General features: G+C 44.6%; 1 protein-coding gene across 3 annotated transcripts in view; it reads right to left on the bottom strand.

Moving 5' to 3' along the window:
• The window catches only part of SSH1 (slingshot protein phosphatase 1), a 64,365-nt gene that overhangs the window by 47,665 nt on the left and 4,669 nt on the right, over positions 1-12,031 (bottom strand). For 2 of the 3 annotated variants that reach the window (XM_074972352.1, XM_074972356.1), the window contains exon 2: positions 9,614-9,654. The exons of the other annotated variant lie outside the window; for it this stretch is intronic. In XM_074972352.1, coding sequence (XP_074828453.1) covers positions 9,614-9,654 — 41 coding nt within the window. The remainder of the gene's footprint in view (positions 1-9,613; positions 9,655-12,031) is intronic. 3 annotated transcript variants of the gene reach the window in all.

The raw sequence follows: 12,031 nt of genomic DNA on the forward strand, positions 1-12,031 counted from the left end.
GCTTTATCCATCCCCACTCTAATTTAATTCACCACTCAGTCGCTCCCTGTGTACTACAGCGCTTGTCAGCATACTCACTTTGACTGTTGCCCCTGACCGTGGCCTCAATCCCACAAGGGGCTCGAGCACTCCACACCCCACTGAACAATACATACAGCATCTTCAAGATCAAGCCCTAAAAGAGAGAATCAGCTACAGGCAGGGCATTGTCTACGAGGTCTCTCTGCCTCTGGAACCAGCCAGCCAATATGAACTGCCCGGATCTGTTCACCCCCTGGTCTTGCTGCAAACACTATTTGCTAAGACTCTGGGGGAAGACACAGGGTTTGAGTGTGAGGGGTCAGGGCGTACTTTCTGCTCCAAATTATAGGTCACTTGCACTGATGTACTTTGGTTGAATGGGAGCACAGTAATGGATGTCTGTGTGGATTGTTTCAGAGTAGCAGCCGTGTTAGTCTGTATTCGCAAAAAGAAAAGGAGTACTTGTGGCACCTTAGAGACTAACCAATTTATTTGATTCCAATGACCTGGGGGGGAGGGGGCGCGAGAGCAGCAGGGAGGTGCCTTTTTTGTATTTACGTGGGAATAAATAATGGCTGCAGTTTGCTTCCTTTTAGCATTTCATTCGCACTAGCATGGTGCTGTTGCTTTGCCGCTTCAGAGGCAGCAGAGGGATTTTTAAATCTTGTCTAAAGAAAAAAACAACCACAAAGCCCTTTCCATTGAAATGAAACAAAATCCATGAAGACGCCCTGCCTGTATTAGGTTTTTTACAACTGGTTTTTAGAACAATATTTGTTAGACAAACGTGCTGACCAAGCCTAGAAAAAGAAAAACCTTTTTTAAAAAATGGTGACCGTATTTTTTGTTGCAGGGACAGCCTTCGTGAAAGAAGTGAGCTTGTAGGAGGAGTCTGAAGCCACCCATCACCTTCCCTGCACACGCCACACCTGATGTCTGAATAGCAGGTCTCTGGACTGGCAATGGAGTGGCCACCTGGAGCCTCCTGCTGAGACTCTGCCCGCGTCTGTATAACCACACAGTGTTGCTCAGCTGCGAGCAGGCGACCGATGGAGACACCACCTTCCCAGCCGTTGTTTAAGCCGGGGCTTTTTCCTACTCCACTTTTTACAAATGTTCCTGCACCAGACAGCGCGGAATGTGAAGCCCCAATTATAACTTTGCCATTTTCCAAGGCCACACCCACAGGGCAGACGGTTACAAATGGTCAGGGGCCTGAGAACTCATTTCCCCATTGTACAGTGCACGCTAAGGCAGGCTGCGGCAGCCTTGTCAGGATATGATTCAGCATCCTGTTTTGAACATTTAATACACTCTTCAACTTCTGCCTCTGGATCTCCCACCGACTCACTTTAAGGCAACAAATAGTGGAGCGAAGTAGCTAGACAAGAACACAGTGAGGCTACTGTCTTCCCAAATAAATGCTCAAGATAGCCACCCTGACTTCCCCAAGCCCCAACATCCTCCCCAGCCCAAAGGCTCAGAGTCAGTCAGGTCTGTTGTTAAAATACAACTAATCTATTCTCCCCTCACTGCATGTACACCATTCCTTATACACTTAAAGGGACGTTTGTCATGCAGTTTGGACAAAACAATTACATTAAAAAAGGTGTGTGAGTGTGTGTGTGTGCGGGGGTTATAAAAATATTTAAAGATACATGTGTATTCACTAAAGTATATAAACATCCCTGTGCTGCGCTGGGATCGTAAACACAGCACAAGACTAGCAGGGGAAAACAACAAGCTGAAACGAAGCAGTCTTTTTTCACAACCAGAGCTAAGTGAAGTGCAAAAAGTAAACAAGTAGCAGAATGGAGAACAGTAAATTGGATTTTTAAAGTTCTTTGAGTTTCAATTACTTAAGGTACTACTGGTATCACGGGGAAGAATTTTTTAAATATGATTTTAGTTTAATCACCTCCCTGTTTATACACAAGCATGAGAATATGCTTGGAAGGAACTTGCTTGCAGCCAGTTCTTCTGCTGTCGATTACAGAGCAGTTTGGTGACTTCTCTAAATCCAAAGATTCCATCAGACACACAAAGCCAAAGTACAGAAGGGTACAAATTCACCCTGGTGTAACTCCACTGCCTTCAATGGTTTCCAAACCACAATCAGAAAATAATTTTCTTTTATTAAACAACAACAAAAGCGAGTGTTCGGTTAGTTATTAACCAATATGGTCTCCTAAAGCAGAGCATGTTCATTCCTGACCAGGTAACCCACTGGAATAGTGAGTACTCAGCCATGTAAATCATTGAAAGTCGAAGATAGGGGAAATAATGCTACTTCCTCATTACATTTTGAAAGCTAGATCAACTTATGGTAGCTTCAGAGGTGATAAAAAGTCCTATAAATGAGACAGCTGAAAGGTACTGAATGAAAGCAATAATTCTTAACACATACACATCACTTTGCATCTCAGAGCGTTTTACAAAGATGAGAAAGTATTATCTCCCATTTTACAGATGGGTAAATGAGGCTCAGGATAGGTTAGGTGACTTGGCCAAGGTCACAGAGTGAGTCAGTAGCAGAGCTGGGATAGGGGAGGGAAGAACTCAGGTCTTTCTAGTCCCTGTCCTGTTCTTTATCAACTGGATCACACTGCCAGCAATGTGTAGCATTTCACTGGTATAGATACTGTATGGCACACTCAACTAAAGTAATCCTGAACAGCACAAGGTCTACAGGAGTTCGTCAAAGGCTTCATGGGTAGATAAGGGCCCAATCCTGCAAACCTTTATTTACACATCAAACCCCATTTGCAGGATCTGCCCCTTAACTGTTATTTTAAAAAGCTCTAAGAACCCAGTCCTGCAGGCTCGGAAATGCAGGATTGGGCCATAATTGTATAATATAATGTTCTTTTTAAAAATCAGCAGCATATTTCCTGGCCTGCCCTACTCCCTGCTCCCAGAAGCACCAGTTTCTCAGTGTTTACAACTTCAGAGCTATCTTCCCCCAAAGGCACATTCTTCCAGTCAGAATCCTCTGCCATGCTGTGGACAAATTTAATTTGCATTGTTATTGCTTTAGCTTTCTAATCTTCTGCCTCTACTAAAGTAGAGCGGCTAGCCTCAGAGCTCCATCGGGCACACAGACGACAAAGAGAGCAGAGACCCATGCAGCTTTACCCCTTCTCCCAAGGACGCGCCACAAAAGCACCGCCTCCAGTTTACTGTTTGGTAAAGAAGTGGGAGGAGCCCAGGTGTGCTCAGGATAACTGGAATGGGAGGCGGGCAGAGGATCCAAGCCCATTTACAGGTCTGTTTCACCGAGAGACTTGTCTTTGGTCTACCTTTACTTCCCATGCCCAGTGCCGCCCCAACACAATTCCTGTATGTAGCCATCAGGCTAGGTGGAGTCTCCAACAGCCACATGGCTCTCAAGAGGAGTTGTGGGGCTGCAGAAGCATTGCGTAACCATTTCAGACATGGCTCCTACCCCTCAGCCTGTGAAGAAGCAAAGACACAATGCAGAGACTGCTATGAGACTAGGCGCTGCAGGAACACGGGCACTTAGGCCTGGAAGGGACCTCCTGGGTCATCAAGTCCAGTCCCTACTACAGCAGGGACACAATGCCATTCAAAACCTTATCAAGCGCCCCCTGAAAACGACTTAGGTTGTTTGCACCCAACTCCTCCTATTGGGAGGCTGGCCCAAAACCTCCCTCCTCTGAACTTTCTGCTCATTTCCAGCCTAAATTCATTCATGGCCAGTTTATACCCATTGGCTCCTGTATCACCACAGTCCTTCAGCTTAAATAGATCATCTCCTTCCCTGGTGTTTACCACCTGGTGTATTAATAGAGAGCAACAAGGTCCCCTCTCAGCCTTTGGTTTGCTGCACGCTTAGCATGGGGCGAGTTAAACTGTGGCAGTCTAACGCACATGCGCATGACCACATTACTGTGCTAGCGGGTAGCGGGGTTTCCTTCTGGCCCCTCCAAGGCTGAGGTGCCCCACAATGACCCTAGCTCACTCAATGCAGAGTGGAGCTACCTCCTAGAGCTGTAGTTAATGTTGTCAAACAAAACCAATTCTTTCAAGAGAGACCTTCAGACCAGATCAGAGGTCTGGATAGGTATCCCCCAGACAGACCTCAATGCATCATGGCTCTAACGTCATCCTCTGTGCAGGCAATCAGCGTCTGAAGGCACCCACACATTGTCTCTCTTCAACCACATTCAGAATGTGACTGAAAACCCTGTAATTGTGAGCATTATGGAATGACTGGATAAACAAACTTACTGTATATTTGTAATTAAGACAGTGCTTATCTGGATGTATTGGCCGAGTGTATTTGAGCAATAGCCAATATTCATAATGGGATTGGCTAGGTGTGAAACATTCTCCTTGACTTAGGACAAGACAACCTATTGTCATGGATGATAAAAGGGAACAGGCGAAGTGTAATTAGATGAATTATCTACATTACAGGATTCGCTTTATGACTCTCCAAGTGACAAACTCTCCCAGTTCTCACGTCACAACAGGGTAAATTCTGGTTTTGAAGTTAGATGAGTTGTACAAAGAAAAAACTACCCGTGTCCTCCAGAACAGCTTAACACAGATGGGTTCTTCCTGTGCAACACTCTTAACTTCACTGAGGGTGCCTCAGTGTAACTGAGAGGAATCGGGGTCTAAAGCCACCTGACTTTCAGAGATGCTGAGCACACATTACTTGGCCATTGAAGTCAACTGGCCTGGTCCTGGAAAATCTTATGCAAAAACTCTAAGCATCTCAGTAGTCCCATTAACTCAATGAAATCACTCGTGGTTAAAGGTGAGCACACAAGTTTTTTCAGGATCCTGTGGGTGTACAGCATCTCTGAAAAAAATCAAACCACAAATGCCCTGTGACGAGGATAGATACAAGAAACAAGCATTCAGCAGCTATGGCAACCCTAAAGACAGAATTACACACAGCAATTTGAAACTTTACCAAAGTATCATAGGCAATGAATCAAATTCATATAAGGGCCAGCAATTCCCTCTGCCTGCAGTGGGGCTTGTCTTTACATATTTGATGGCAAAAAATGGCTTACAGGAATATACCCAGGACAACGTGAGTATCCTAGCGTATCTCCATTGCTACAATGATCAAACCCTCAACCCCATACACCCTCCAAGATCCTAGACATGCTTATTACAACATGTGGTGTACCTCATCCAGAGCACTAAATGCCCCAATAACAACTAAGTGGGTGAAACCATAATCACCGCACTCTCAAATGAACGCACACAGGAAAATGATAAAAGACAAAAACAACCTATCCCCTGTGGGTGAACGAACACCTTTCACAAAGTGATCACTCTACAGCTGACCTCTCAGTCCTCATCCTCAAAGGAAATCTGCAAAACACTTTCAAAAGACGAGCCAGGAACTTAAATTCGTTACTCTGCTAGGCACTAAAAATCATGGACTGAACAGAGACACTGGATTTATGCTTTATTACAGCAATCTGTAACCCACTAACTTCCCCATTTTTTGTCCTATGGCTGCTGAGGTGTTAATGGGCCTCTCCACCATGAATGATCCCTTACAATATGTGCAAAAAGAAAAGGAGTACTTGTGGCACCTTAGAGACTAACCAATTTATTTGAGCATGAGCTTTCGTGAGCTACAGCTCACTTCATCACGAAAGCTCATGCTCAAATAAATTGGTTAGTCTCTAAGGTGCCACAAGTACTCCTTTTCTTTTTGCGAATACAGACTAACACGGCTGCTACTCTGAAACCTTACAATATGTGCTAACTATCTATGCTAAACAATCTGTTCCATCTTGTATTTAGCTGTGACAGAAGTTGGTTCAATAAAATATATTACCTCACCCACCTTGTCTCTCTAATATCCTGGGACCAAGACGGCTACAACAACACTGCATACATGAGGCTGTCGTGTAATTCCAAAGAGGAGTTAAGAGGTGCGCCAGCTAGCCCTTTGTGACAGGGGCCGTGGGGGGAAGAAGAGAACCTTCAGCAATTATAGAAGGAACCTGATGTTATGAACACACTGAGCCAACTGTCCTATCACAAATGAAAATTCTGGGACTTTCTGCAGTGAATGACAAATCTGTTCAGCAAGTTTATGAAAAAGCCGTAAATGTGTAATATCTGATAAATCCTGTATCAGGGAAATTCACCCAGCACTGGCAGACAGATGGACTTTATGTTCCAACAGCTCTTCCTTTTTCTGACTGCTAGGATCCTATGAGGTCTTTTAAGTCACGCACTGCCAAACCCTATGCCCACCACACGTGACAGAGAACTGCTGTCATGTCAGTCTCTCTCGGTCTAGGATCTCAAAGTTAAGACAAAAATATCTCACTGCCACACCAATCAGGGCCTTCATTTCCTGCAGCAAACACAACCCCGGCTTTAGACTGCTTTTGCAGCAAAAGAACAATGAAGTTGAACAACTCTGCCACCCTATGGGCACAAGGTAGAGTCTCAGTAAGTCACTCTACAGAAAGCACCTTATGAAAGGGGAGACAAACTCCTTCTGTGCAGAAGGTTACAATCCATTTTTAAATTTTATTTCATAGGCCATGGTGCCACATAAACTCCCATCAATCCTTCGCACAGCTTCCACTCATCACAGCAAGAGGGTTAGACAAAGATCAAGGGTAGCAACTAATTATTAGGCCTCAGTCCTGCAAATATACATACAAGTAGCCCCATTACGCTCTGAGCGGTCAGGGAATCAGACCTTAGTTCGTAAAGTTACTGCTGTTCGCAGCATCGCTCAGTGAATAAAATTACGCAAAACCCCTTTTAAGACTGGTATTAATCTCCCCTTTTGTTTATTTGGCCGCTGGTGAGTCCAAATGCCTGACTTGTGCATATATATTCAGAGGCTGGGCATTCAAACTATGGGTGCAGCTGTTTGCCTATGTTAACTAGCCATAAAGCCTCCTCTCGTTAAGTTTCAGAGCTAACGTGGCTCTGAGTTGAATGAGACCATGCACACTTCTCAGAGCTGCTTCAGGCTGCCCTAGGGTTTGGTTACACTGGAGCTGGAAGGTGTAAATTCCAACTCAAGGAGACATACCCACGCTAGCTCTAATCAAGCTAGCATAGTAAAAACAGAAGTGTAGCCATGGCAGTGCTAGCAGTGGGAGGAGCTAGCTGACCCCAGTACGATGCTGTCCAATACCCTAGGTACATACCCAGGACGGTTAGCCTCTCCTGCCACATGCCCACCACAGCTACATTTCTATTTTGGTGCAATTGCTCCCTCGGAGCTAGCACAGGGGTGACTCCTGGAGCTGGAATTTACACCTTCTAACTCCACCAATCCTAAGCCTGAAATGACTCTGAGAAGGATACGCCATCTCGTTCAGCTCAAAACTTAATGAAGAGGCTTTATGGCTATATTTTTAAGTAACGCAGGTGATCAGCTGAACACCTAATTTAAACCTTCCAGATCCAGCACAGACATACCCTGAGGCAGCATTACGTCAGGCTACATTCAGAGGGTTCTTTGTGACCATATTGGTTAGATACTTGATACTTTTCTGCAAATGAAATCCGGCATTCTACAGAATCGATATCTGTCATGACGACCAGATGATACACCAAGCAGGCTGAAACCCACCGTTTGACACACCTTCCTTAGAACTCTGCTGCCTTGTGTCTACATAGACTGGTGACTTATGGACCTACGATTGCACCATCACTTTGCCCCTTTATAAAGAACAACAACAACAATCTGCACTTCTGCAGCAGCTTTCAGCAAAGGAACATTTTATAGACACTAATTAGTTCTCAGGACCCTCCTAATAGGTTACATATTATTATTTGTTTTACAAAAGGGTAAACAAAAGCACAGCAAGATTAAGGCATGGGCCCAGGGCCATGGTAAATCTATGACAATCTTTCCATTGACTTCAGGGGTGCTAAACGTGGCCCCAAGTCACATAGTGCAGGGGTTCTCAACCTTTTTATTTCTGAGCCCTCCCTCCCCCCAACATGCTATAAAAATTCCGTGGCCCACCTGTGTCACAACAACTGGTGTTCTGCATATGCAGCAGATTAAAAGCTAGGGCCGGCATTAGGGGGTAGTAAGCCGGGCAACTGCCCAGGGCCCCATGCCTGCGGGGGTCCCACGAAGCTAAGTTGCTCAGGCTTCGGCTTTCAGCCCCGGGCGGCAGGGCTTGGGTTTTGGCTTTCTGTTCTGGTCTCCAGTGAGTCTAATGCCAGCCCTGCTCTCTGGTTTATTTTGACGGACCCCCAGAAACCTGCTCATGGCCCCCTAAGGGGCCCCGGACCCCTGGTTGGGAACCACTGACATAGTGAATAAGTAGCAGAGCTGGGAGTAGAACCAGGAGTACTTAATTCTCCTTGAACTTCTAGACACCACTGCCACTACAGAATAAGGACTGAGAAATAAAAACTAAAACCTGTAATCAGAACGTACAAACCAGAGAGTCCTGCTTGGCAGGATCAAATGCACAGTGCCTCTGCTGTATAGTCAGTCTTGTTAGAGTGATTTGTAACTCAAGTCAGATCACTGCTGAGCCAAACAACAGAGGCTGTAACACAGCTGCTTGCAGCTTACCTCACCTGTTTACAGAGAAGAAGACTCGGCTTTCTAACTTCAATTTATGCAGAATAAAAAGAGTCCATTCCTCAAAACCCCACCCACTGCCAAAATCAGAAAATTATACAGGTTCCAAATTAAAACAGGTTCTATCCCAGCCCCAAAACATATCTATGCATCTGCTGGAATCCGCTGGTGTATTAGGGTGTAAAGGGAATCAAGCTTCCAGTAGTGTGTAACAGAGACACATCATGCAATATCCCATGAACTCAGTGTGCCTGAAGGTATAAAAAAATCAATGACAAATGGCAAACAGAAAACAAAACCAATAAACTGCCTAAACGGACATTAAAACTGGGGAGTAGGACCTAGGAGAAGAGCAAATGACAAGAACAAGCCTGTTGAGATACTGCAGAGTTTCTAAGCCATACCTTTCAGACAGCTACGTTTGGAGATTGTGGGGCAACAATTGATTCTGCACATGAAAGCCCTCTCCCATCTCCTCTGGGTTACTTACCTCAGCCCTCTCCTCGCTTATTTCTTTTGTTCCTTTCCTTTCCCCCCTCCTCACTTCATAACAGCAACTTATTATTTCCAACATGAAATGAATTCAATCCTTGACCATTAAACAGTCAAAAGTGAACAGAGGATGGCTCTATTTCCACCATTCCTCCAGCCACCTCCAACTAGGGCATAGGCTCCCCCCCGGCAAAAGAAGCCCAAACTATTAGAGACAAGACACATTAAGATAATTAATAAGTGTTGTGGATTAATTTTATAAACAATGTTCCACTTTTTTCCTGACAAGAAAATTAAACCTCATTTCAGTTTTTAAATGTTAAATGCCAAGATCAAAAATAAAATAACTGAATGAGAGAGGTCAGTGATCTGGCCTCAGCTCACTAGAGGTCCTGGGGTCTGCACAGGAGCAAGAATCTGCCTGTCCAAAGCTCATTGTGGGATCAGGGCATAGGAAATCACATGGCAGAAGTTCAACAGTGCTGGAAACAATGTTTAGAACAGCATGAATTAAACGGTTCTGCTCACCTCAGGTTTAATTTGCGATCTTCATCACTGCCAACCTCCAGCTAAGGAGGGAAAAGAGGGATAGAGAATGTGTTATGCACTGGCTGTTTCTATCTTATTTTCAAAAATTCCTCACACTTTTTAAAACAATGATTTTTTTTCAATGTCCACAGAAAAATAGTACTATCCAGCCACATAAAATATCCCCTCCCACTATTTCACCCGGTACAGGATGTCAAAGGGGCTCACAGGGAGTTTAAAACCATTAAACACCAATCCTGCAAGCTGGAGGGCAGATCAGCTGGCGGATGGAGTGCCTAGACATCACAAGGGATGTGCACACAGCCCTCCCATTGAAGTCAACAGGAGCTGAATAGAGCATCAGAATGTTAGCGAAGAGCGGGGCATAAAGAAATCCTTCAATGAATGGGGTAGTGTGTCAATATGATGGATGCAATCAAAACTGTCCAACTCGGTTTTATAAGCCGTATGCTGCTGATCTCTGGGAGGTGCCTATGCGTTTAGGCCAGGAAGATCTGAGCTCTATCCCCAGTTCAAAGCGTGTAGCCTACTGATAGATGTCATGTTCCTAAACGGCCATAGATTTGTTTTTCTGATTTTTTTGCAAGTATTTTAACCTACCAAGAGAAGGTAACCCAGCCATTAGAAGCACGAGTAAAACCTAACACAGCTGGTGAGCCTCCACACAAATGCACCTTTTACACAAATCAGCAGAAGTTAATTTGGCCTTTAAACTTAAAAAAGTGTAAGAGTCCTACTGGTTTTTATTAACAGTTCTACTGCAGTAGTGCCAAAGGCCACAACCAGTTGGAGCCCCTTTCTGCTGTACAATGTACAAACAATGCTCTGAAATGTTTTTTGTGGACCTCAACTAAAAAAAAGGGTTTAACATAACATTTTCAAGGTTAGAGGGGGTTTTTAATATTAAGACTTCAAAAGGTCAGAGTTAATGATGTAAAAGAATTTGCTGCTCATAGCTAGTAGTTATGGTTCTTAATTTGTTATTGGACATTAAAATGACGACACACAAGTTCTATTACAGCTTTGCATAATCTGTATATTAGACGTATCTATTCAGTGGAAAGGAGATATTAAAAAGCAATTACTGTGACTGATAGAGCTTTGAAGAAAAATATATTTCCTCTATTTTTATAGTTTGTTTACTTTGTGCATTTACCACCACTTAGCGTACTATCAGTTGGGCCCTTATCCTGAGGTCAGACTCCTGCAACCCCCCTGGGCCCATGTGGAGTCCCAGTGATTTCAAGTATCAGGGGGTAGCCCTGTTAGTCTGCATTCACAAAAACAACAAGGAGCCTGGTGGCACCTTCAAGACTAACAGATTTATTTGGGCATAAGCCCAAATAAATGCAGATGATACTAAACTGGGAGGAGTGGTAGATACGCTGGAGGGGAGGGATAGGATACAGAAGGACCTAGACAAATTGGAGGATTGGGCCAAAAGAAATCTGATGAGGTTCAATAAGGATAAGTGCAGGGTCCTGCACTTAGGATGGAAGAATCCAATGCACCGCTACAGACTAGGGACCGAATGGCTAGGCAGCAGTTCTGCGGAAAAGGACCTAGGGGTGACAGTGGACGAGAAGCTGGATATGAGTCAACAGTGTGCCCTTGTTGCCAAGAAGGCCAATGGCATTTTGGGATGTATAAGTAGGGGCATAGCCAGCAGATCGAGGGATGTGATCGTTCCCCTCTATTCGACACTGGTGAGGCCTCATCTGGAGTACTGTGTCCAGTTTTGGGCCCCACACTACAAGAAGGATGTGGATAAATTGGAGAGAGTCCAGCGAAGGGCAACAAAAATGATTAGGGGTCTAGAGCACATGACTTATGAAGAGAGGCTGAGGGAGCTGGGATTGTTTAGTCTGCAGAAGAGAAGAATGAGGGGGGATTTGATAGCTGCTTTCAACTACCTGAAAGGGGGTTCCAAAGAGGATGGCTCTAGACTGTTCTCAATGGTAGCAGATGACAGAACGAGGAGTAATGGTCTCAAGTTGCAATGGGGGAGGTTTAGATTGGATATTAGGAAAAACTTTTTCACTAAGAGGGTGGTGAAACACTGGAATGCGTTACCTAGGGAGGTGGTAGAATCTCCTTCCTTAGAGGTTTTTAAGGTCAGGCTTGACAAAGCCCTGGCTGGGATGATTTAACTGGGAATTGGTCCTGCTTCGAGCAGGGGGTTGGACTAGATGACCTTCTGGGGTCCCTTCCAACCCTGATATTCTATGATTCTATGATAAGCTTTCGTGGGTAAACAACCACTTCTTCAGATGCACCTGAAGAAAATGGTTTTTTACCCACGAAGCTTATGCCCAAATAAATCAGTGATTTCAAGAAATCCACTGAAATCACTGGACACAGGGTCCACCTGCCTGGATTCAGTTGCAGGGTTGGGGA

This window comes from Natator depressus, chromosome 15, assembly GCF_965152275.1.
Source record: "Natator depressus isolate rNatDep1 chromosome 15, rNatDep2.hap1, whole genome shotgun sequence".
In the NCBI taxonomy this organism is placed as follows: Eukaryota; Metazoa; Chordata; order Testudines; family Cheloniidae; genus Natator; species Natator depressus.